Source organism: Lepus europaeus, chromosome 19 (genome assembly GCF_033115175.1).
Source record: "Lepus europaeus isolate LE1 chromosome 19, mLepTim1.pri, whole genome shotgun sequence".
In the NCBI taxonomy this organism is placed as follows: Eukaryota; Metazoa; Chordata; class Mammalia; order Lagomorpha; family Leporidae; genus Lepus; species Lepus europaeus.
This window is the reverse complement of record NC_084845.1, coordinates 10,106,401-10,131,007: the sequence shown is the minus strand read 5'-3', so window position 1 is coordinate 10,131,007 and position 24,607 is coordinate 10,106,401. Positions and strand designations below refer to the sequence as shown.

The following is a 24,607-nucleotide window of genomic DNA, read 5'->3' as shown; positions in this document are numbered from 1 at the left end:
CTCAACGTTCCCCAACACACACACGCCCACTGACACAGGAGACCTGGGCCCGCCTCTGTGTCACACACCTAGGGGACAACACGCTATACAGCGACACCAACACGACACACGTGAGTGGGGGCAGCAGGCTGGGATTCCGGCAGGTGGGGTATGGGGGAGGCGCCCGTCACTGCACGGAGGGACACACAACGCAGCCCACGTGGGTCCCCACACAGGGACACACCGACGTGGTGCCACAAGACCCCCGGCCCAGACGCGCACGCTGGGCTCACGTGGGCCGTGGCGAGGGGCCACTCTGGGAGGGGCGCACAGATGCAGCCCTGTCCCCACCCTGCCCTGAGCTGTGCGGGACCATGGACTAGCCAGCCACTGGCCACGAGACGGCTGCGGCAAGACAGCAACGCAGCCCACACGGCCACACCCAGAGACACCAAACCACACACACATACACACACACACACGCCTGGTGACAGCCACAACCCTGGGCGGCTGCCCCGTCCCGTGGCACACACTTGATACCCACTTGGGTGAGACACGGCGGGAGCGGGATGGGGACACACCCTGGCACCCTGAGCACCCGTCAGTGGCCAGGGCTGGCCCTGCCCACTCCGCTGCCCTCCTTCGTGGCCCGGCCGGCCCCGTGCCTCTCCCTCCCTCTGAGGTTGTCCCGCTCCGCCAGCCTCTGCCTCCACCTGGGCCTTCCCCTCCCTCCTCTGTCCTGAGGAGCTGTCTCGCTGCCTCCATCTCTACCTGTGCTGTCTCCGCCTTGCTCTCTCTGCCTCATTTCCGTCTCCCTTGCTGCTTCCCTGTTTCTCTCTCTGCCTCAGTTTCCCTGTCTCCCTCCCTTGGACCTCTCTGTGCATGCCCCTGCCTCAGTTTCCCCAGTGTCACAGCTGTGCCCAGGCTTGCTCCTGCCGGACTCACACTCATCCCTCACGGAGGCCAAGGGCCAGTGATGCCAACCTGCTGGCCCCAGCGCCCCCGCCATGGCCTCCGTGCCGCCCCCCCCCCCCAGGTCCAGGTGCTGCTGATAAAGGGAGGCAGAGAGGGAGAGAGGGCTGGAGCCGTGCAGCCAGAGAGAGACACGCAGATGGGAAGGAGGGAGGCACAGGTGCAGAGTGCAGAGGCTGGGCCTGGGGGGGAGAGGCCAACAGCGGGCACTGGGCATGGCGGCCGGGTGGGCAACGGGGGGGCTGGCACCTGCCGCCAAACGCGGGTCAGGGAGCTGCGGGTGGGTAGGAACGCTGCTCCCCCGTCAGCTCCCTCCTGCCCAGGGAGGGGCGGGGGTGACTCAGGGCCCCAGAGCTTCCTGTGACTCAGCCCTGCTCTCAGCCCGGGAGGGAGGTGCAGGGAGAGGGGTCTCTGCGAAGAAGAGAGGGGAGGAAATGTGGGGGCCCTCGGTGCCCAGGAGGGCTCGGGGGAGGGGCAGGCTAGGGCGGGCACTGGGGCCCTGGCTGACGTGAGAGAGGAGGAGGGGCTGGGAGCCTGCTTGATGGGAGGGAGTGAAGAGGGGGGGCTGGGGGCTGGGACCCTGGGTCTGAGGGAGGAGGGGCCTGGATCCTGGGTCTGAGGGAAGAGGGCTGGGGGCCTGGACCCCTGGATCTGAGGGAGGAGGGGCTGGGGGCTGGGATCCTGGGTCTGAGGGAGGAGAGCTGGGGGCCTGGACCCTGGGTCTGAGGGAGGAGGGGCCTGGATCCTGGGTCTGAGGGAAGAGGGCTGGGGGCCTGGACCCCTGGATCTGAGGGAGGAGGGCTGGGGGCTGGGACCCTGGGTCTGAGGGAGGAGGGGCCTGGATCCTGGGTCTGAGGGAAGAGGGCTGGGGGCCTGGACCCCTGGATCTGAGGGAGGAGGGGCTGGGGGCTGGGATCCTGGGTCTGAGGGAGGAGGGCTGGGGGCCTGGACCCTGGGTCTGAGGGAGGAGGGGCTGGGGGCCTGGACTCTGGGTCTGAGGGAGGAGGGGCTGGGGGCCTGGATCCCTGGGTCTGAGGGAGGAGGGGCTGGGGGCCTGGGCCCTGGGTCTGAGGGAGGAGGGGCTGGGGGCTGGGACCCTGGGTCTGAGGGAGGAGGGGCTGGGGGCCGGGACCCTGGGTCTGAGGGAGGAGGGCTGGGGGCCTGGACCCTGGGTCTGAGGGAGGAGGGCTGGGCCTGGACCCCTGGGTCTGAGGGAGGAGGGGCCGGGGGCCTGGACCCCTGGATGTGAGGGAGGAGGGGCTGGGGGCCTGGATCCTGGGTCTGAGGGAGGAGGGGCTGGGGGCCTGGGCCCTGGGTGTGAGGGAGGAGGGGCTGGGGGCCGGGACCCTGGGTCTGAGGGAGGAGGGGCTGGGGGCCTGGACCCTGGGTCTGAGGGAGGAGGGGCTGGGGGCCGGGACCCTGGGTCTGAGGGAGGAGGGGCTGGGGGCCTGGACCCTGGGTCTGAGGGAGGAGGGGCTGGGGGCCTGGACCCTGGGTCTGAGGGAGGAGGGGCTGGGGGCCTGGACCCTGGGTCTGAGGGAGGAGGGGCTGGGGGCCTGGACCCTGGGTCTGAGGGAGGAGGGGCTGGGGGCCTGGACCCTGGGTCTGAGGGAGGAGGGGCTGGGGGCCTGGACCCTGGGTGTGAGGGAGGAGGGCTGGGGGCCTGGGCCCTGGGTCTGAGGGAGGAGGGGCTGGGGGCCGGGACCCTGGGTCTGAGGGAGGAGGGGCTGGGGGCTGGGACCCTGGGTCTGAGGGAGGAGGGCTGGGGGCCTGGGCCCTGGGTCTGAGGGAGGAGAGGCTGGGTCTACACTTCCGGTCCAGGAAGACTGAAAGCTGATTCCAGGGTCGGCTGGTCTTTTTCTTGGCCTCCTCCCAGCTGCCCCACCTTCATCCCTGCCCCATCTCCGGGCCTGGAAAAGACCCAGGTGCCTCAGGGCCCAGCCGGAAGGGACCAAGGACAAAGAGTTGTTTAACTGGGCAGGCTGGTGGACGGACGTGAAGAAGCGGGTGTCTCAGGCGGAAAGGTCACTCGTCGCCCAGGGCTGGCGCGGGGAAAGGCGGGGCTGGGCCTGGGGCAGCCGGGGCCGAGGGTTAGAGGCTTGTGCGGGCAAAGCCTCCGCGTTGTCGCTGGACCTTGGCAGTCGGAGGGTCCAGGGCGTGGGGCTGCTGCCACCTAGTGGTGGCTTGGGGGACTGCAGGCAGTCCTCGCCATGCGTGCCCCTGCCTCAGTTTCCCTAATGTCACAGCTGTGGCCAGGCTGAACAAAGCAGACGAAACCCCTGTCTTGGTGGAGCTTTTGGCCCTGGAGGGGGACCTCCTGCTTCCACCGCTCTGCCTCTTTGCTTCTCTAGTCCCTCGCCTGCTCTTGGTCTCCAAGTGTATACCTGTCTCCTTTTTCTGTCTCTTTTCACGCACAGTTAACACAGTCACACAGGTGCACAGACAGACGTGCGTGTGTCTCACCGTCTGGGAGTCTACACACTTTCATTCACACCCCGGTAGGACCACCGGCTTTCTTTCTGTGTGGAATGTAACAGACATAAATCAGACGGACTCGAGTTCACCAGCTGCCGTCTCCCGCAGGTGCCCTGGTGCCCTGGGAGGCCCTGGCAATGCTGCCGTTACGACACGCCCTGGACGCCCCCGTCCCGCATCAGAGTGCCTGGGTTCGAGTCCCCGCTCCTCCACTGCCAGCCCGACACCCTGTTGATGCACACCATCACCATGTCACTCATGGGGGACATCTGGGTGGAGTTCCAGCCTCTGGGCTTTGGCCTGGCTTATCCCTGTCTGCTGTGGGCATTTGGGGAGTCAAACAGCAGATGGAAGATCTCTCTTGCTTTCTTTCTCTCTCTCTCCCCTTCTCCATCTTTTATTTTTCCAAACAAGAAAAAAGACACTCAATTTTGGAATGATTCATAAGAGCAAACATATTATATATGGGGGGGGCTCCGAAAAGTTGATGGAAAAATTGAATAAAAGAGAACACATGAGGCCAGCGATGTGGTGTAGCGAGTAAAACTGCTGCCTGTGGTGCTGCCATCTGGAATGCGCGCCAGTTCGAGTCCCGGCTGCTCCACTTCTGATGCAGCTCCCTGCTAACGCGCCTGGGAAAAGCGGCAAAGGTGGCCCAAGTGCTTGGGCCCCTGCCACCCACGTGGGAGACCCAGAAGAAGCGCCTGGCTCCTGGCTTTAGCCTGGCCCAACCCTGGCTGTTGTGGCTATTGGGGGCATGAACCAGAGGACGGAAGATCTCTCTCTGTCTTTCCCTTTTTCTCTATAACTGACTTTCACATAAATAAATAATCTTAAAAACAGAGAGAACACGAAGCCCTGCACTCCCCAGCATGTATTATCGTGAGGGCTCTTCAAAGAGCTCATGGAAATGGAATTAAGAGGGAATTTTCTTGTGGTGCAAAAGTTTTCAAGTCCATGCATAGTTGTTTTTTCCATAATACACATTTACTATGGACTTTCTGACATGCCCACAATGCCCGTGCGAGTAGATAATGGAATAATGGGCGGGACAGTGGCAGTGCACCGTGTCCGTAGCAGCCAGGATCCTTTGCTTTTAGCCTTTTACCTCTGAGTCTTCCCTGGTCAACCTGTGCTTGCCTTTCGCATCATCCCGTCTCTCTCCTGTCTTGCTCTCAGCGTGTCCGCCCCATCTCCTCCCCTCGAGCCCCGCCCCCTGCCATGTACCACTGCTTGCCTACCCCAGGGTCCTTTCACTGATCTTCAGATGCACCAAGCTCCGCCCTGCCCCAGGGCCTTGGAATTTTCCACCGTCTGCCTGGCTGTGTTCCTCTCCAGCTCTTCGTGGGTCCTTCGCTTACCCCCTTCAGTTCCCGGTTCAATGTCTTCCCTGAACACTTCTTCAAAAATGATCCCCCCTCGCCCAGCAATCATCCTGTCTCCTATCTCACGGCTGTTTCTCTCTTTCTCTTCTTTTTTTTAAGATTATTTATTTTAAAGGTAGAGTTACAGAGAGAGAGGAGGAGAGATGCAGAGAGAGAGAGAGGTTTTCCATCTGCTGGTTCACTCCCCAAATGGCCCCAAACGTAGGGCTGGGCAGGTCTGAAACCAGGAGCCAGGAGGTTTCTCCAGGTTTCTCCCCCACTCAGGTACAGAGGCCCAAGCACTTGGGCCATCTTCTGCTGCTTTCCCAGTCCATCAGCAGAGAGCTGGATTCGAAGTGGAGCAACTGGGACTCGAACGTGCACACATACAGAATGCCGGCATTGCAGGCAGAGGCTTAGCCCCCTAAGCCACAGCGCTAGATCAATCACTGCTTTATCTTTAGTGTGGCCTTATGACTATGCAAAAGGATCCTGCATTCTTATTGTCTAACTATAAAAGACAGGGCCCTTCTGGCACTGTGGCTCATTTGGCTAATCCTCTGCCTGCGGCGCCGGCATCCCATATGGGCACCCGGTTCTAGTCCCAGTTGCTCCTCTTCCAGTCCAGCTCTCTGCTGTGGCCCGGAGTGCAGTGGAGGATGGCCCAGGTCCTTGGGTCCTGCACCCACATGGGAGACCAGGAGAAGCACCTGGCTCCTGGCTTCGGATCAGCACAGTGTGCCGGCCGCAGCAGCCATTAGGGGGAGAACCAACGGCAAAGGAAGACCTTTCTCTCTGTCTCTCTCTCTCTGTCCACTCTGCCTGTCCAAAAAAAAAAAAAAAAAAAAGTTACTAGGGGGCTGGTGTCGTATAGCAGGTTAAGCCACTGCCTGTGATGCTGGCATTGCCTATCGGAGCATCAGTTCAAGCCCCAGCTGCTCTGCTTCTGATCCAGCTCCTTGCCAATGTGCCTAGGAAAGTAGAGGAAAACGGCCCACCTGCTTGAGCCCCTCACCCACGTGGGAGACCAGGAAGAAGCACCAGGCTCCTGGCTTTGGATCAGCGTGGTGCGCCGGCCGTAGCGGCCATTTTGGGGGTGAACCAACGGAAGGAAGACCTTTCTCTCTGTCTCTCCTTCTCACTGTAACTCTACCTGTCAAATAAATAAATAAAAAAAAGACAGTGTCCTTGATGCTCAGAGCAGTGCCCAGATGTAGGAGATGCTCAGTGAATGTTGAAGGAACGCTCTTTTCTTTCTTTCTTTCTTTTTTTTTTTTTTAAAGATTTATTTATTTGAAAGGCAGAGTTACAGAGAGGGAGGGGGGGAGAGGTCTTCCATTGGCTGGTTCGCTCCCCAAATGGCCGCAACAGTCAGAGCTGGGCTGATGCGGAGCCAGGAGCTTCTTCCAGGTCTCTCACATGGGTGCAGGGGCCCAAGCACTTAGGGTATCTTCTGCTGCTTTCCCAGGCCACAGCAGAGAGCTGGATCAGAAGTGGGGCAGCTTGGAGTCGAACCGGCGCCCACATGAGATGCTGACACTGCAGGCGGCAGCTTTACCTGCTATGCCCTAGTGCCGGCCCCGTGGGGACAAGATCTTGTTCAGTGACACTGATCGGCTCTTCTTCGACTTAGCCTCCGTCCTGGGGGTGGGTGGGTGGCCTTTCTCCATATCTTTGACTGCTGTGCCCCCAGTAGCTGTCTGTGGTTCTGAGACCCCGGGCTATGGACCTGTCCTTGGTGCTGAGCTGGGTTTCTGCTTCCATTGAGCTAGGGAGGGAGGTGGGGAAACCTTGGGGAGAGGCCATGTGGTGTGGAGACGGAGACAAAGGGTCATCCACCTCCCTGAGAGAAGGCAGATCTCTGCGTCCCCGTGGGAGAGGGTGGTGTGGGCCTCTGACAGCTCCGTGTGCACTTGATCTCTCTGTTCACATGTACATACACATTCTGTGTGTGTGTGTGTGTGTGATGTAGAAGTTCAAACATACAGACACGAACAGAACAGCACCAAATGCCTTCAGGGGGCCCGTGTTGAGGTGCAGCGGGTTAGGTCCATCAGTTGCAACGCCGACATCCCTTGTCAGAACGCCTGTTCAAGTCCTGGCTGCTCCGCTTCCGATCCAGCTCCCTGCTGGTGCACCCAGCAGGCAGAGGAAATACGTGGGACACCAAGTACTTAGGACACCAAGGACCTTTAGCTCCTCCGAACCCAAAGCTCTCACACGGCTTTCTCAGCTCCCCCGTCTGCCTCCAGCTGTGGACGGTAAGTCACCCCCACCCCTGTCACCGGGTGCAGGGCCACAGAACAGGGCAGGAGTTGGTTCTTGCTGTAATCAAATGCAAGACAGCAACTTCCCTCCGGTGCCCAGGTTCACTCCCACTGATTCCAGCCCCTCCCAGGGGGCGGGGCATTCTCCAGGCCACTCCTGACCAGCACCAGGTGGTGGCTTGCTTGGCAGCGAAAGTATTGCTTCATGTCCTGGGGGTGCTTTTGCCTTTCGTCTTTATCTGTTTCTCTTATTTTTTCTTTCTCTTTTTAAAAAAGAGTTATTATTGAAAGGTGGAGTTACAGAGGCAGAAGCAGAGAGAGGAGAGAGAGAGAGAGAGAGATCTTCTATCCGCTCGTCTACTCCCCAAATGGCCGCATGGGCTGGAGCTGCGCTGATCTGAATCCAGGAGCCAGGAGCTTCTTCCAGGTCTCCCACGTGGGTGCAGGGACCCAAGGACTTGGGCCATCTTCCACTGCTTTCCCAGGCCACAGCAGAGAGCTGGATTGGAAGTGGAGCAGCCAGGACACAAACTGGTGCCCATATGGGATGCTGGCACTGCAGGGGGTGGCCTTACCCACTACACCACAGTGCTGGCCCTAGTTTGATTTTTCTTGAAAAATTATTTTATTTACCTGAAAGGCAGACTGACATAGAAAGGAGAGATGAGAGAGAAAGGGATCTCCCATCTGCATGTTCACCCCACAAATGGCTGCAACAGCCAGGGCTGGGCCAGGCTGAAGCCAGGAGCCCAGAATTCCATCTGGGTCTCCCACGTGGGTGCAGGGGTCCAAACACTTGGGCCATCCTCCACTGCTTTCCAGGTGTATCAGCAGGGAGCTGGATGGGACGTGGAACAGCCAGACTCAAACTGCATTTACAATGGTGGTGCCGTAAGAGTATGATGAAGGTGAAGAATTCTCATCGCCTGGTTGCAGGTGGCCATGGTAACACTGCAGCACAACACATTACCCACAGGTCTGTGTGATGCTGGTGGGAAAAAAGTACGCACTTCCAGCCGTGTGAGCGTGTAGCACACTGGGGCCCACGTGGTGCCACAGCGGGAAAAAGCCACCGCCTGCAGTGCCAGCATCCCTTCCAATCCAGCTCCCTGCTATGGCCTGGGAAAGCAGTGTAGGACAGCCCAAGTGCTTGGGCCCCTGCACCCACGTGGGAGAGCTGGAGGAAGCTCTTGGCTCCTGGCTTCAGACCTGCCCAGCTCCTACGTTTGGGGCCATTTAGGGGGTGAATCAGCAGATGGAAGACCTCTCTCTCTAACTCTGCCTTTCAAATAAAAAATATTTTTAAAAAGTGTGATACCTCCAGTTACGAATAGTGTAAAACTTGATCATGATAATAAACAACTATGATACGGTTTATGTACCAGGAGGCCTCGCATGTTCCGGAAACATCTGCAATATCATTCAATTCCATTTGAGAGAGAGAGAGAGAGCGAGAGAGCGAGCATCTCCCACCCTCTGGTTCACTCCCCAAATGCCTGCAACAGCTAGGGCTGGGCCAGGCTGAAGCTGCGCGCTGGGAACTCCATCTGGGTGTCCCACGTGGGTCCCAGGGAGCCAAGGACTTGAGCCACCCCCCTCTGCCCCTCGGGGTGTGCATCAGCAGAACCGGGCGGTTGAACCGGGCACTCCGGTATGGGATGTGGCCGTCCAAGAGGCATCCTTAACGGACGCGCCGGACGCCTGTGCCTGGCTTTGTCTTTTGGTTCTGGAATCACGCGGCACCGCACAAAGTGGAGTAAATGCTCCTGGTCTGGGTCTCCCCCCGGACTCTCCCGTGTTTTTCCGGCAGAGGGCAATGGGGCCCACCCGTGTGGGAGGCGGGGTCGCCTGGCGGTGTCACAGTCCTGGCTCCGCCTCACCGGGCGCACCCCTGCAAGCCCTCCCTCCCTCCCTCTGCTCATGACCTCGCCCACTCCACGTGCCCGCGTGCTCCCCTCATCCAACCCTCCCCACAGCCACGGCGAAGCCGGCCTGGTCCTTAGCACAGACTTTATTTGCACGCCCACCTTGCAGGCCGGGAAGCAGGGACAGACAGAGCCAACAGCTTGCCCAGTGTGCTCCGGCAGGTTGAGCGGCAGAGCCGGGGTCGGGCCCAGGCAGCCCGGTCCCGGAGTCTGGCTGCGCCCGCCTCTCCCCCTGATGCTAACAGATGACAGCGCAGCTCCCACCTGGAGCCCGGGTAGGTTCTGCGGGGGAGAGCAGGGGCCACCGTGGAGCCAGAACTACCCGGCGGGCAGGGCAGGACGTGGCTGTTCCCTGCCCCGGGCTGCCCTGGTGACCGGCGAGGGGCGGAGGGAGGCAGACGGAGAGGGGGCGGAGGGTCTCGGCTGAAGGGACCTTGTTCTCCAGGGAGCCGCACCTGCCCCCTAGGCAGCGAGCCCCAGGGGCCCCCCCAGCGCGTAGGCCAGCAGGGCAGCCAGCAGGAGCAGGGCCCCGCGGTGGGGCGCCCGGGGCGGGGCGGCGGCGGCCGCGCCCGGGAAGCTCTGGGTCACCGAGTCCCCGTTGCACAGGTGGCCCTCGCAGCACGAGCCCTGCAGGTCGATGGCCGTCCAGGGGCTGGAGGTGCCCGCGGTGGTGCAGGAGGGCCGGTGGCAGGTCCTGATGTACACGGGGACCGAGAAGTTGCCTGGGGGCGGGCAGCGGGTAGGGGTCAGAACCGAGCCAACGCCTCGGAGGTGGCCCCTGTGCCGGGGCCCAGACCCACTGCAGGTCGGCCTGGGGCCAGGCCGCGCCCCCTCACTCAGGCTGGTCTCCTCCCGCAGGCCAAAGCCCGGCTTCCTCGCTGGCCCTGAACCACGCCCCCTCCCTGAGACTAGAGCCACGCCCTTCATGTTAGCCACGCCCCTCAGACTGGGTCCACGCCTCCTTAGAGCAGAGCTACGCCTCCCTGCGCTGGAGCCACGCCCCTCTGGTTAGTCACGCCTCTTCAGACTGTAGCTACGCCCCCTCAGACTGGAGCCCCGCCTCCTCCTTTAGAGCAGAGTCACGGCCCTCAGGTTAGAGCCACGCCCCCTCACACTGGATCCCTGCCTCCTCCTTTAGAGACACGCCCCCTCAAGTTGGAGTCACGCCCCCTCAAGTTGGAGTCACGCCCCTCAGGTTAGTCCCCTCTCTTTAGACTGGAGCCCCTCCTCCTCAGACTGGAGCCACGCCCCCTCAGATTAGAGTCCCGCCTCTTCAGACTGGAGCCACGCCCCCAGAGTAGAGTCCCGCCCCCTTCCCCAGCCAAGCCTGGCGGCCCCGCGCCGCTCACCGACGGTCATCCGGCCGTTGCCCTGGAAGCAGACGCTCTGGTCCTGGTGACACTGGACGCGCCGGGCCTTCTCGAGGGCGCAGTCCTCCGGGTGGATCCCCGCGCACGCGTAGCACTCGGTGCCGCTGAGCGACGGCGGGTCCGGCACTGGAGGGGGCAGAGGCGCACGGTCAGGCGAGGGCTCCGCGCCCCCAGCCGGGCTCCGCGCCCCCCCGGCCCGCCTCCGCGCCCCCGCCGCCCGCGCCCCCGGCCCCGGCCCGCCGCGCACCTGGGCTCAGGTTGGGGATGCTGTTGTGGGTGAGGAAGTGGCGGTTGCACCAGTCGGTCGCGCAGCCGCGCACCACCGAGTAGTCGGGCGGCAGCGCGTCTTGCTCGGAGCGCATCTGCCCGGTGTACGGGCCGGTCCAGCAGCCCTTCTGCACCAGGGTCACCGGGGAGCGGTAACCTGCGGGCGCGCGCAGGGGGCGGCTGGTCATCCTCTCCGCTCCCCTTCCTCCACCCACTTCCCTCTCCCGCTCCCCTCCTCCGCCTCTTCTTCCCCCACCTGCTGTCCCCACCTCCCCCGCCCCCCTTGCCCCTCTCTTGCTCTGTTCTCTTCGGCCACTCCCCTCCCTCCCGAGTCCCCAGCCCCCTGGCTCTCCCGCGCCTCGCCCAGCCCCTCACCAGTGTCCAGGGCCAGGACGGCTTCGGAGCACCCGTAGGCACAGGAGACGTTGGGGAACTGCATGTTGCTGAGGTCAAAGGGGCCGAAGAAGATGTGCCGGAATCGGTGGCAGTGCAGGGCGTGGGACCCTAGGGTGGGGGCGTGGGCGGGACCACAAGGCTCTGAGCTGAGCTGCCCCCGGATGCCAGGGCCCCATCCTGAACGTGACAGCCATGCCAGGCCACTGAGGGAATCCCAGCCTGGTGACTTTGAGGGAGCCAGATGGTGGCGGCTGTGTCCATCTGATGGCAGAGGGCTTGCCTCCCTGCTGCCAGGCCAGATTTTTTTTTTCCCCTTTAGGCTGTTCCAGATCTCTACCCTCCTCCAGGCAGCCCTCTGAGATTCAGGTTAGGGAGGAGGAAGTGACTCACTCCTGCCCTGCCCATCACCTCACCAATCAAAGTGCTGATGGAAAACACAGTGCAGTGTGGACATAGTGATGTGCAGCAAACACACACACACACAGGGGCGGGCATGTGGCCCAGTGGCTAAGACACTGATGCGCTCCCACGTCCCGTGTCTGAGCGCCTGGGTTCAGCTCGGTCCTCTGCTCCTGATTGCAGCTCCCTACTAATGTACACCCTGGGAGACAGCAGGTGACAGCCCAAGTACTTGGGTTCCTGCCACCCACAGGGGAGACCAGGATGGAGTTCTGGGATCCTGGTCCAGGCCCGGCTGTTGCCGGCATTTGGGGAGTGAACCAGTGTAAGTGGAAGATCTCTGTTTGCCTGTCTGTCTCTCTGCCTGTCAAATAAATAAACAATAAAAATATGATACACATACACAAAACACTTAAACTCTGGCATAAACACTCAAAGACAAAGCGACCCAGGCTCATGCAAATGTCACAGGCAGGGGCGGGGTGTCCCACGTGCAGCCACTGCAGTGGTCGACATTGTCACAGGGACAAGGGCTCTCCTGGCTGCCCATCTAAACCCCCCCCCCCACCAAGGCACAGAGCCGGGCACACAGAAAACCATGCAGACACCAAGGCCATGTGACAGCAATGACCACACACACAGGGACCCAGAGCACAGGAGATCATGGGAGACACAATGGTGGACCCGAGAGTCAGACAGCCAGATAAACCAGACACCATAATTACGCCTAAGTGAAGATGTGCACACCGAGACCTCAGAGACGTACAGTTTGAGATCACACACGGATACACGATACATAGAGACATAGACGACACACATACACACAGAGAAAACCATCGGAACACCTGGGCACACTCACACATAGCACCAGCCTACAAAGCAGAGATACACACACAGAGACGCGGCTATGCACGATCCTACACACATCGCTCTCCCAAAGGAAGCGAAGCTTGGGCTTTGTTCAAGTGCCTGGACGTGGTACAGGGAAGCACGCGGCACAGAGGCCAAGGTCCCACCCAGAAACCAAACTCGGCCACGATGAACAAACGGAGCCGAGCATGGGAAGAGCCGCCTTCCCGTCTCACTGATTCTGCGCGCGGCCACTTCCACTCTCAAGTCACCGTGTCCCTGTCCTGGCCCCCGTTAGGGCAGGGCTCGCCTGAGGTGAGGCTGAGATCCTGGCCGGTTCTGGAAGGAGCCCTGAGGAGTGCCTTGGAAGGAGGGGAGGGCGAGAGGACTGGCAGGGAGAGAGGGCACCACCGAGGGGGCAGAACACAGGAGGGGACCAGAGAGGGAGTGGACGTGCTCCCCAGTCTCTGCCCTGGAGGCCCAGGAGTGTGAACCCCCAGCCCTCCTCCCTCAGACCCAGGGTCCAGGCCCCCAGCCCCTCCTCCCTCAGACCCAGGGTCCAGGCCCAGCCCCTCCTCCCTCAGACCCAGGGTCCAGGCCCCCAGCCACCTCCTCCCTCATACCCAGGGGTCCAGGCCCAGCCCCTCCTCCCTCAGACCCAGGGGGCCAGGCCCCCAGCCCCTCCTCCCTCAGACCCAGGGGGCCAGGCCCAGCCCCTCCTCCCTCAGACCCAGGGGTCCAGGCCCAGCCCCTCCTCCCTCAGACCCAGGGGTCCAGGCCCAGCCACCTCCTCCCTCAGACCCAGGGGTCCAGGCCCTCAGCCCCTCCTCCCTCAGACCCAGGGGTTCTGGCCCCAGGTCCTTTCTTCTTACGGGACCTAGAAGTTGGGGGTACCTGTCCAGAAGAGCACAGCCCCAAAGAGGCAGAGCAGAGAGGTTCTGGGGACCCCCATTGCCGAGTGCGCCGCTGAGCTGAGGCACCTGGGACAGCTCCTCCTGTTCTGATTTGCTGCCCGGCTGGTTCTCCCTGCCGAGCCCCAGGCACCCGGCTCTGCAGCCTGGCCAGCATTCCTCCACCCCCGCCCTCCGCCGTGGGGCTGGTCTCCTCCTCGTAATGACAGTGGGGCCAGGGTGAGTCGTGGGGCTGAGGGAGGAGGGGCACAGGGGGTACCCCTAATTCTGGGGGGATTTGTATTTTGCTGACTTTCTTCCCACCTCCTCCCCACTCTGTCTCGGCTGAGGTCGCTACATATGGCCTCTGAATTTCTCCCATCTTCCCCAACACACACGACCCCCACCCTCAGACACACAAAGCTTCCATTCCTGGGCCAAGTCTCCAGACACACACACACACACACACGCGTGTGCACGTGCACACACACGCATCTCCTCTCCAAGACGCTTTCTCTGACCCCCATCTCCCAGCACCCGCCCTGTCCCCCAGCCCTGACACAGCTGAGCTAAGCTTGTGACTCTTCCATCTGGCTGTCAGCTCCTGGGGGGCCTCCGGGGGGGAGTGAAGGAATCCATGAATGAATAAACCAACTGACAAGTGTCAAGAGAGAGAGGAACAGAGTCATGAAATGCAGAAATAGAGCGGACCCGTGATGGGCTGGCGTGCCCTCCGATGGTGTTTAATAAGTGTTTCTTACATGAATGAGACCAAAAAAAAAAAAATCCCCAGAGATACAGTGGGTGGCCAGGTGGACATCCTGGCCCCCAAAGACACAGACAGAACTCAGACACCAGGCAGAGATATGCTTCAGGAGGGGCTGGCACTGGGCGGAGACCCCAGGTTGGACCTCCGGACCTGGGTCACCTCTCGCTGCTTGGAGACGCTGCTGGCTTGGGTCAGACCCACGCGGTGTGCTGTGCAGCAGGTGGGTGCCAGGCGTGTGCACAGACCCAGGATCATGGAGCCACAGGTGGCTGGGGCTGAGCCGGCATGATGGCGGTGATGGGGTGTCCTTCACAGTCCCCTGGGCATTGATGAAACTTGAGCCAGGTTTCCCCCGACCCCGCGCCCTTGACCTCCGTTTTCTCAGAGCACTACTATGGTTTGAAAGTGACTCCTGCTCCCCAAAGTTTATGTGTTGGATCTGTGATCCCCAAATCCATAGGTCATTGGTCAGTGGTGTTTGGGGAGGGGCTGTGGGAGGTGATTGGGGTCAATGGGCCCCCCACGGAGGCATCAGCAGCTCTGCAGGAAGAAGAGAGACCTGAGGGCACCTTCTCTGTCTGCCCCGTAATGCTCTCCATCATGGCATGACACAGCCAGGGGCCCCAATAAATAAAATCTTAAAAGGAAAAAAGATAGGAAACAAATGACGTTACACATTCCTTAAGGAATACCATTTAAAGTGTCATTGTCATTAGGACATGCTGGATGTGTTTTTTTTTTTTTTGACAGGCAGAGTTAAACAGAGAGAGAAACAGAAAGGTCTTCCTTCCGTTGGTTCACCCCCTAAACGGCCGCTACGGCCAGTGCGCTGCGCCGATCCAAAGCCAGGAGCCAGGTGCTTCCTCCTGGTCTCCCATGCGGGTGCAGGGCCCAAGCACTTGGGCCATCCTCCACTGCCTTCCCGGGCCACAGCAGAGAGCTGGACTGGAAGAGAAGCAACCAGGACAGAATCCGGTGCCCCGACTGGGACTAGAACCCGGTGTGCTGGCGCCACAGGCGGAGGATTAGCCTAGTGAGCTGTGGCGCTGGCCTGGATTTTTTTTTTTTAAGATTTATTTATTTGAAAATCAGAGTTATGGAGAGAGAGAGAGAGAGAGAGAGAGAGAGAGAGAGAGAGAGGTCTTCCATCCACTGGTTCATTCCTCAGATGGCCACAATGGCCAGAGCTGTGCAGATCTGAAGCCAGGAGCCAGGAACTTCTGGGTCTCCCATGTGGGTGCAGGAGCCCAAGCACTTGGTCCATCTTCTACTGCTTTCCCAGGCCATAGCAGAGAGCAGGATTGGAAGTGGAGCAGCCAGGACTCGAACTGCTGCCCATATGGGATGACGGCACTGCAGGCGGTGGCTTTACCCGCTACGCCATAGCGCTGGCCCCGACATGTTGGATTAGTGGAATTATTTTCAATGAAGCCTGAGAGACCGTTTCTAACTATTTGACTCACAGAGCCTGTCCATAGTTAGCAGGTGGCAATAGATTTCCAAGTGGCTCCTTTTCTCCTATGTCATTATTTCGGGAGATTCTGTCCTGACCAGAAGCAGGTGGTACCCGCCTTCAGTGAGCTGCTTACCAGAACTGAACCTGGAAAAGCAGAGCTTGAGAGGCCAGGGGTTTGCCGATGCGCATGGAAGTGGGAAAACGCACGGAAGCTCATGGGATGCAGCAGGAGGCCCAGGAAAACGTTCCGAGACGTTAGAAACTCTAAGGGGCTCACAGAGCCGTGGAGACACAGGCTGATGCTCCCGTCGGCAGGTGGATCCGGGGCTGGCCGGCACCTCCTCTCCTGTGCACACGCTCTCTTCCTGCAGGGCTAAATCTTTCCTCTACGCATTCTTCCAACTGCACGCAAAACCATAACTCTTAAAGCCAAAGATCTCTGCCAATAAGAGATTCATTGAGCTGTCAGAGACGCTACCCAGAGAGAGAGGGCCCGGGCCTGGGACAAGTTTGCATGACAACCGGCAGCAGGGCCACATGGCTGGCCTGGCCCCCTGGACCAGAACTCGGAGAATGTTTGTGATGGAACCTTGGGGAAGGCGGCCATCCGTTGTTTACACTGAGCCTACATGGGCTGTAGATAAGAAAGACAGGCTACTCCAGACACAGGAAGGGCGCCCACAGCAGTAATTGGACCTGGCTCGGTTGGGGTTAGGAGTCCGGCAGGTGTTTGTGTAACCAGGGCGGGGCGCCCTGGTGGTTTCAACATCTGTAAGCAGCCTTTCTGTTGGCTTCCCCCACAGCTATTAGCTGATTGCTCTCCTTATCTCTCCCTCTCCACCCTTTGTCATTAATTTCAGGACATCTAGATTTTTTTTTAGCATGGATGATGACTAATACAGAAAAAATGCCTTCATCACTACTGGGTTTTAAAATATCCTTCAAACCTTCTGCCATTACTTTTTAAAAATATATATATTTATTTACTTATTTGAGGGGTAGACTTCCAGACAGAGAGAGGGAGAGACACAGAGAGAGGTCTTCCATCCGCTGGTTCACTCCGCAGATGGCCATAATGGCTGGAGCTGAGCCAATCCAAAGCCAAGAGCCAGGAGCTTCTTCCAGGTCTCCCACTTGGGTGCAGGGGCCCAAGCACCTGGGCATCTTCCATTGCCTTCCCAGGCCATTAGCAGGGAGCTGGATTGGAAGAGGAGCAGCCAGGACACGAACTCGTGCCCATATGGATGCTCGTGCTGCAGGCAGAGGCTTAGCCTACCCCGCCACAGCACCGGCCTCTCTACCATTACTTTTGCACTTCTTTCTTTCTTTTTTTAAAAGAATTATTATTTATTTGAAAGTCAGAGTTACACAGAGAGAGGAGAGGCAGAGAGAGAGAGAGAGAGAGAGAGAGAGAGAGGTCTTCCATCCGCTGGTTCACTCCCCAATTGGCCACAACAGCCGGAGCTGGGCTGATCCATAGCCAAGAGCTTCTTCTGGGCCTCCCACGTGGGTGCAGGGGCCCAAGGACTTGGGCCATCTTCTACTGCTTTCCCAGGCCATAGCAGAGAGCTGGATTGGAAGTGGAGCAGCTGGGACTCGAACCGGCGCCCATATGGGATGGCGGTGCTTCAGGCCAGGGCGTTAACCCACTGTGCCACAGCGCCGGCCCCACTTTTGCATTTCTAAAAAGTGTTGGGATATATTGAAAATATAGTTATCAAAGATAATTTTGAAACTGTTCAGTACATCAAGGGAAAGTTGATTTGGTGAGAATTCGGTAACAGGTGGGAGGTGACCCTCTGAGATGTCACTCATGATATTAATTAGAAGATTCAGGTGTTAGAACTGGAGCCAAGTTACAACTTGTCAATAAGTTGTATTTGTCTCTTTGTATGTTTGTTTGAAAGGCAGATCAACAGAAAGAGAGAGAGAGAGAGAGAGAGAGAGAGAGAGAGAGAGAGAGAGAGAGGTCTTCCATCAACTGGTTCACCCTCCAAATGCCCACAATAGCCAGGGCTGGTCCAGGGCAAGCCAGGAGCCTGGAACTCCATCCAGGCTTCCCATATGGGCAGCAGGGACCCAAGCCGTCATCTGCTGCCTCCCAGGTACGCCTCAGGGACGTGGACCAGAGGCGGAGTAGCTGGAGCTCAAACCAGCACTCCATTAGGAGATGCGTGTGTCCAAGTGGTGCCTAACCTGTGCCGCAATGTCCCCTCTACACTGGTTCTGAGTTTTTGTGTTGTTTTGTTTTTCACACTAGTAACGGTCACGGGGCAGCATACCTGGTAGAGGAAAGCGGCTGGGGCCGACGGTGTGGCGCAGAGTTCAGCGGCCGCTTGCAACGCCCACGTCTCATATCTGAGTGTCGGTTCTGGTCCCAACTACTCGGCTTCCGATGTAGCTTCCTACTAATGCGCCTGCAAAGGCAGGAGATGATGGCCCGAGTGCTCGGGTCCCCGCCACCTACGTGGGAGACCTGGAGGAAGCTCCTCGCTCCTGGCTTTGATCTGGTCCAGCCCTGCCTGTTGTGGTCATTTGGGGAGTGAACCAGTGGATGGAAGATTCCCTCTCTCTCTCTCTCTCTGCTTTCCAAGTAAATAGATAACTATTTTTTAAAAGATTTATTTATTTGAAAGTCAGGGTTACACAGAGAGAAGGAGAGGCAGAGAGAGAGAGAGAGAGAGAGAGAGAGAGAGAGAAAGAGAAAGGTCTTCCATCTGCTGGTTCACTCCCCAATTGGCCACAATGGCCAGAGCTGTGCTGATCCAAAGCCAGGAGCCAGGAGCTTCTTTTGGGTCTCCTATGTGGGTGCAGGGGCCCAAGGACTTGGGCCATCTTCTACTGCTTTCCCAGGCCATAGCAGAGAGCTGGATGGGAAGTGGAGCAGCCAGGACTTGAATCGGCGCCCATATGGGATGCTGGCACTGCAGGTGGCAGCTTTACTCGCTATGCCACAGTGCCGGCCCTATAAATAATTTTTTTTAAAGAAAGAGGTTTGTTTTGCCCTTGGCTCTGGGGGTTCACGGCCCCACTGGCCTGGCCTCTGCTGGTGGCTGTCCTGACAGTGGAACCTGCAGGTGGGACAGGGCACCCATGACAGGGCAGGGTGGATGCGTGTCTAGGAGCCTCTGTCTGTGTCCTCAGAAAGCCACCAGGGCGCCACCGTGATGACCCAGCCAACCTTGTCACCTCCCACAGGCCCCACCTCCCCGCACCATAACTGGGGTAAGCCTCCGCCCTCTGACTATCATGGACGAAACTGTTTGGGTTCGAGGCCCAAATCGTCTTCACACTGTAGCAGTCTGGGGCACGGGGCGTACCCAGCATGTGGAGTTCTTCCCGAGGAGGCCAGAGCTGCTCTGACCTGTGAGGGCCTCGTGTTCGCTTCTCGTGCCTTATTGCAGTCGGGCTGGACCAGGAAGTGAGGGCCCAGTCTCCCGCAGGATGGTTTCACAGACAGGGCTCCTGGGACGGAAACTTGGCCACAGGCCCGGAGAACACTTACCTACGCCTCGAGGAGGCTGGAGAATGAATTTGCGATTTTAACTTTTCTTCCTTCCTTCCTCTTTCTTTCTTTCTTTCTTTCTTTCTTTCTTTCTTTCTTTCTTTCTTTCTTTCTTCCTTTCTTTTTTCTTTCTTTCTTTCTTTTTTTTTGACAGGCAGAGTGGACAGAGAGAGAGACAGAGAGACAGGTCTTCCTTCCGTTGGTTCACCCCACAAATGGCCGCCGTGGCCAGCGCTGCACCAATCTGAAGCCAGGAGCCAGGTGCTTCTTCCAGGTCTCCCATGCGGGTGCAGGGCCCAAGCACCTGGGCCATCCTCTACTGCCTTCCTGGGCCATTGCAGAGAGCTGGACTGGAAGAGGGGCAACCGGGATAGAATCCGGTGCCCCGACCGGGACTAGAACCTGGGGTGCCAGCGCCGCAGGCAGAGGATTAGCCTAGTGAGCCGCGGTGCCGGCCGATTTTAACTTTTTTAAGGAAGGGGTCTGTCTCAGTGGGTGTCTGTCCCTAGGATGGACCAGCGCTGCCTGGGACATCCGCACAGAGTTGGGGTTTATTCACCTTGTGGGTCTGCAGGCCGGGAAGTCCCAGAGCATCAGACCTGCGGCTGTGGGCCCATGATACTCTGCCTTTCAAATAACTAATAAATAAATCTTTTTAAAAATATTTCATTTATTGATTTGAGAGGTAGAGTGAGGGAAGACAGGGAGAGAGGTCTTCCACCCTCTGGTTCACTCCCCAAATGGCCGTAAAGGCAGAAGCTGGGCCAATCTGAAGCCAGGAGCCAGGAGCTTCTTCAGGGTCTCCCACGCAGGTGCAGGGCCCAAGCACTTGGGCCATCCTCCACTGCCTTCCAGGGCCACAGCAGAGAGCTGGCCTGGAAGAGGGGCCACCGGGACACGAAGCGACACCCACATGGGAGCCAGCCCCGCAGGCCGAGGCTGAGTCCACTTCGCCACAGCACTGGGTCTGTGTCCAATCTTCACGTTCTGCATAAACGTCCCCCATGCTTTCTCAGTGGTAGAGTCGTCTTCTGCAGTTCTGGTCTTTGGCCAGAAGCTGGGTCACGTCCCTTGTCTGCCAACACCTTCTTTTGTTGGTGTGACACGGACTCTGCCTGCAGCAATTGTAGCTCCCGCTCATCTGTCCCTAGGAGTCTGCGCAGTTAGCGCTGAGCACCTTGACCTTGTCGTGCGAGCAATTTCCACAACTTTCTGTCTCGGGAGACTCTGAAACTGTATCCCCGCTACACAGTCCTCTTCCTCCCGTCCCCCGCCCCGCCCCGTTCCTCTGGCCCTGGACAGGGGCCATTTTCCTATCTGCCTGCTTTTGATGCCCTACAGAAGTGGACTCCTGTGGTCTTCGCCCTGTCCGTGACTGGCTTGTCTAACTCGGCATGAGATCGCCAAGGCTCCTCCGTGTGATAGCGGGTGTCAGGACTCCCCCCTACGTCTGCGGCCTGTCGTGGGAGGGACCACGTTTTGCTGATGAGTTTCTGTGTCAGCGGACCCTTAGGTTGCTCCCACCTCTGGGCGATCGTGAACGATGCTGTTGTGACCAAGGGCACAGCAGTGTCTGGTCGGGTTGCGGCTTTGAATTCTCTCGGATATTTGCTAAATGCACCCCCATCTTCAGGATTGCATGCTACGTGGCTGCAGCCCCTCTGTTTCTTTCGTTTAAAGTTTTTTTTTTAATCTTTCATGGGAAAGGCGGGGTGACAGCGTGACAGAGAAACAGGGAGGGAGGGAGAGAGAGATGGAAGATCTCTTCCATCTATTGGTTCCAGGGCCGGGCCAGGCAGAAGCCAGGAGCCTGGAACGCCATCTGGTTCTCTCACGTGGGCGCAGGGGTCCAAGTATTTGAGCCATCCTCTGCTGCTCTCCCAGGAGCGCCAGCAGGGAGCTGGATCGGAAGTGGAACACCCAGGGCTCGAACTGGTGCTCCTTTGCGATGCCGGTGCACCACCCGCTATTTCACAGTGCCAGCCCCCTCCCCATCTTCAAATAACACGTGACCCACGCCACTCTTCTGCTGGGCTTGGGATGTGGTTTGGCCCCCAGGGCCTCACGTGCCGGCTGGTTGGTCCCCAGCATTGAGACTGTAAGAGGCAGGGCTTGGGGAGGTAATTAGGCCATGGGAGCTGCAGCCTCCCTGCGTCCTCTTGGGAGTGTCCGGTCCCTGGGGCCTGGATTCGTTCTCCGGGCAGCACATGAAGGCAAGGGCGCCCCATGCCCTTGGGCCCTCTGCACGCGGCTCGCTCCCTTCCATTTCTGCACTTGGTGACGACACAGAGGGGAGGCCCTCCCTGGGACACTTTGCTTTATTCCTTAAATTTGAGAGACAAACAGATGGGGGGAGAGCGAGCTTACCCCTGCTGCGTCACTCCCTAAATGCCCACGACAACCAGGAGCTCGGGACGCCGTCCAGGCCTCCCAGGCGGGTGGCAGGAACCCAATCAGGACCGCTGGCTCCCTGGGCCTGCACGGGCGCGAAGCTGGAGTCGGCTGTCAAGCCCAGGTGTGCTGATGGCTGCAGCCGTCTTGACTGGTCTTAGCCAGTAGTCTAATGCCTGTCCCCTTCTGAATTTAAACATTTGAGAGAGGGAGGACAGGAAGCACGGACAGACAGACAGAGAGGCAGACAGGAAAGCTCCCACCTGCTGGTTCCCCTCCCAAATACCTGCAATGGCCTGGGCTGGGCCAGGTCGAAGCTGGGAACGCAACCCAGCCTCCCACGTGGGCGGCAGGTACCCATCCAGCCCCACCTCCGCCCAGGGTCCGCCTTAGCCGGAAGCTGGAATCAGGAGCAAAGCTTAGACTCCAACCCTGGCGCGGATGTGGGACGCGGGTCTTCACCAGCATCTTCACCGCTTGGCCAAATGCCTGCCCCGGCTTCTCTTTATGGCGTCCCCAGCTGCGGGTTGTGCGCCCCAGCAACAGAGAATGGACCAAGACGTCACTGTGCTACCCCAGCTTGGGCCCTCCTGGGGGGGCAGACTCAGAACGGGGCAGGACCTGGGGCCAACAGCCTTGGGAGGTAAGCGAAGGCAGGTGGGCGGAGCAAGGGAGAAGGTGGGCTGTGCTTCGGCTCCAGCAAGGGCTCAGCGCATCGCAGGGGGAGCTCTGGTGCTGGGTGGGGGGGCTCCCCTCTGTGGGGGCTGAGTTCTAGTCCCAGCTGCGCCACCTTCCTAGCCTGCTCCCTGCTAATGAACCCGGGAAAGCAGCAGATGATGGCCCAAGTGCTTGGGCTGCAACCACCCACGTGGGAGTCCTGGAGGAAGCTCCAGGCTCCTGGCTTCAGCCTGGCCCAGTCCCAGCCATTGTGGCCATCTGGGGAGTGCCCCAGAAGATGGGAAGCTCGCTCGCTCTCTCTCCCTCTGTGTTTTTCCCTCTCTGTAACTCTGCCTTTCAAATTTTATATATATATATATATATATATATATATATATATATATATATTGACAGGCAGAGTGGACAGTGAGAGAGAGAGACAGAGAGAAAGGTCTTCCTTTGCCGTTGGTTCACCCTCCAATGGCCGCCGCGGCCGGCGCACCGCGCTGTTCCGATGGCAGGAGCCAGGTGCTTCTCCTGGTCTCCCATGGGGTGCAGGGCCCAAGCACTTGGGCCATCCTCCACTGCACTCCCTGGCCACAGCAGAGAGCTGGCCTGGAAGAGGGGCAACCGGGACAGGATCGGTGCCCGACCGGGACTAGAACCTGGTGTGCCGGCGCCACAAGGCGGAGGATTAGCCTAGTGAGCCGCGGCGCCGGCAAATAAAAAAATATTTAAAAAAATTTAAAACTACAAAGAGCTGAAGAAATTCTCTCAAAAATGTTTTTCCCCTGCCACCTTGTTTTTCTCATCAACTTATTCAATGAGCCAGTTAGTTTTATACCAGGGTTCCCTTTGCTGATCCTGAATATTCTTCCTTCTTCACAGATGTCAGAGGGCTAATATTTTATCTTAGTTTTAACATCTTAAAATGATGTGTAGGCAGCAAGTCATTGAATGTAAATAATAGCTTATTTTTGTACTGATGACATTTCTAAAGCAAGGACAAACAACTGCTATAATAATTAACAGATTCTTGCATACTAATTTTAATTCCCACCTACGTACATTTCTCGTGAGTTCTAAATAGTAATTGGGTATTAGTTACCATATAGTGACTCACACCAAGTGGAAACTTAAATTTGGAATTCAACAATTCTAGTCTGACCCAGTAAATAAATGAAAATACAAACTGCAAAATGACATGTTGAATATATAACTAATGAATATAATATATATAATAATATAATGACTATATAACTAATTTGCAGCTACCAATAGGGATTTTAAAAATATTCTCTGTATGCATGAAAGACCAGGCTCTTTTAGATTGCATGAGATCAACAAGGTCTTTGCGTTTCCAAAGTGGCCCATCCACTAAGCGGAAGCCCAATGGCGGGCATCAACTCTGTTGGAACAAGATGCTTTACTGCCACCTGCTGGAACGTGGGTGCCATAAATTTTAAATCACACACCGCAGTCAGCAAAGGATTAACACTAACACACAGAAGTTTCCAAAGAATGTGTTTTCAAAGATAACAAAGGGATCTGTGGTGCAAATGGAAACTTCTAGGGACAGAGCTCTTGTGCAGTACCCAACATGAGCAGCTGTATATAGTGACAGTGGAAAGCCACACACAGATGGAACAGAAGTTTTGGCTATGACAAAGCAGAGGACAGACAGAAGGTCTTCTTTCTTCTTCCTCCTCCCCCCTCCTTCTTCTTCTGGTTCTCTCCCCAAATGGCCACAATGGCCAGAGCTGTGCCGATCCGAAGCCAGGAGCCAGGAGCTTCTTCTAGGTCTTCCACATGGGTGCAGGGGCCCAAGGACTTGGGCTATCCTCCACTGCTTTCCCAGGCCATAGCAGAGAGCTGGATGGGAAGTGGAGCTGCTGGGACTCAAACTGGCATCCATTCTGGATGCTGGCACTGCAGGCTGTGGCTTTACCCCCTGTGCCACAGCACAAACCATCAGAAGGTTTCTAGAAGATGCACAGTTAAGAGCAACAGGACCGGGGAGTTAGGTGGGAACAGAATTTAGGATCATCTAAAGGAACGGTTGGGGTCAGAAGCGGGCCAGACAAAGCAGGCAGGATCAACAGGGTGGGCAGGAGACCCAGGCTCCACCCTGCCCTTGCTGTGGGTCCCCCGCCCCCCCCCCCCGAGTATTTGCTCCTCCTGGCCGAGAGGAGGGGAGGCCTTGTGCTTCTGGCAGCACTGCCCTCTCTGGGGGTTCCAGCAATGTGAGGGCTGAGGTTCTCCTGATTGGTTTTGGTCCCAGCTGCACAGATGGCTGCAGCCCAGGAGGAACCTGTCCACGCACCGCCCACCCATGGTCTACACTCCCTGGGGTGGGGGCCTCAGGGCCCTGGGCGCTGCTGGGAAGAATGCTCAGGGGGGGGGTCTCTTAGAGCGTGAACTTGGAATCCTGCACCCTACGTGCAGGCCCTGGCTTCCTCTGACCTGGTAGTGCGCACCCTCGCGGGCAGCAGGTGACGGCTCAAGTACTTGGGTACCTGGGCCCATGTGGGAGGCCCAGGAGTTCCCGGCTCCTGGCTTCAGCCTCGCCCAGCCCTGCTGTTTAGGGCATTTGGGGAGTGAACCAATGGATGGAAGATTCTCTCTCTCTCTCTCTCTCTCTCTCTCTCTCTCTCTCTCTGATGCTATGCCTTTCAA

General features: G+C 58.3%; 1 protein-coding gene across 1 annotated transcript; it reads right to left on the bottom strand.

Annotated features, from left to right (window-relative positions):
- Positions 1-9,444: 9,444 nt before the first annotated feature.
- Positions 9,445-13,216, bottom strand: LYPD5 (LY6/PLAUR domain containing 5). The gene is made up of 5 exons (XM_062177735.1): positions 13,158-13,216; positions 10,995-11,123; positions 10,600-10,776; positions 10,332-10,478; positions 9,445-9,704 (listed from the first exon to the last, which is right to left on the bottom strand). The coding sequence occupies exons 1-5, from the start codon at positions 13,213-13,215 to the stop codon at positions 9,445-9,447; spliced, it is 771 nt and encodes a 256-aa protein (XP_062033719.1). The 5' UTR covers position 13,216.
- Positions 13,217-24,607: the final 11,391 nt, after the last annotated feature.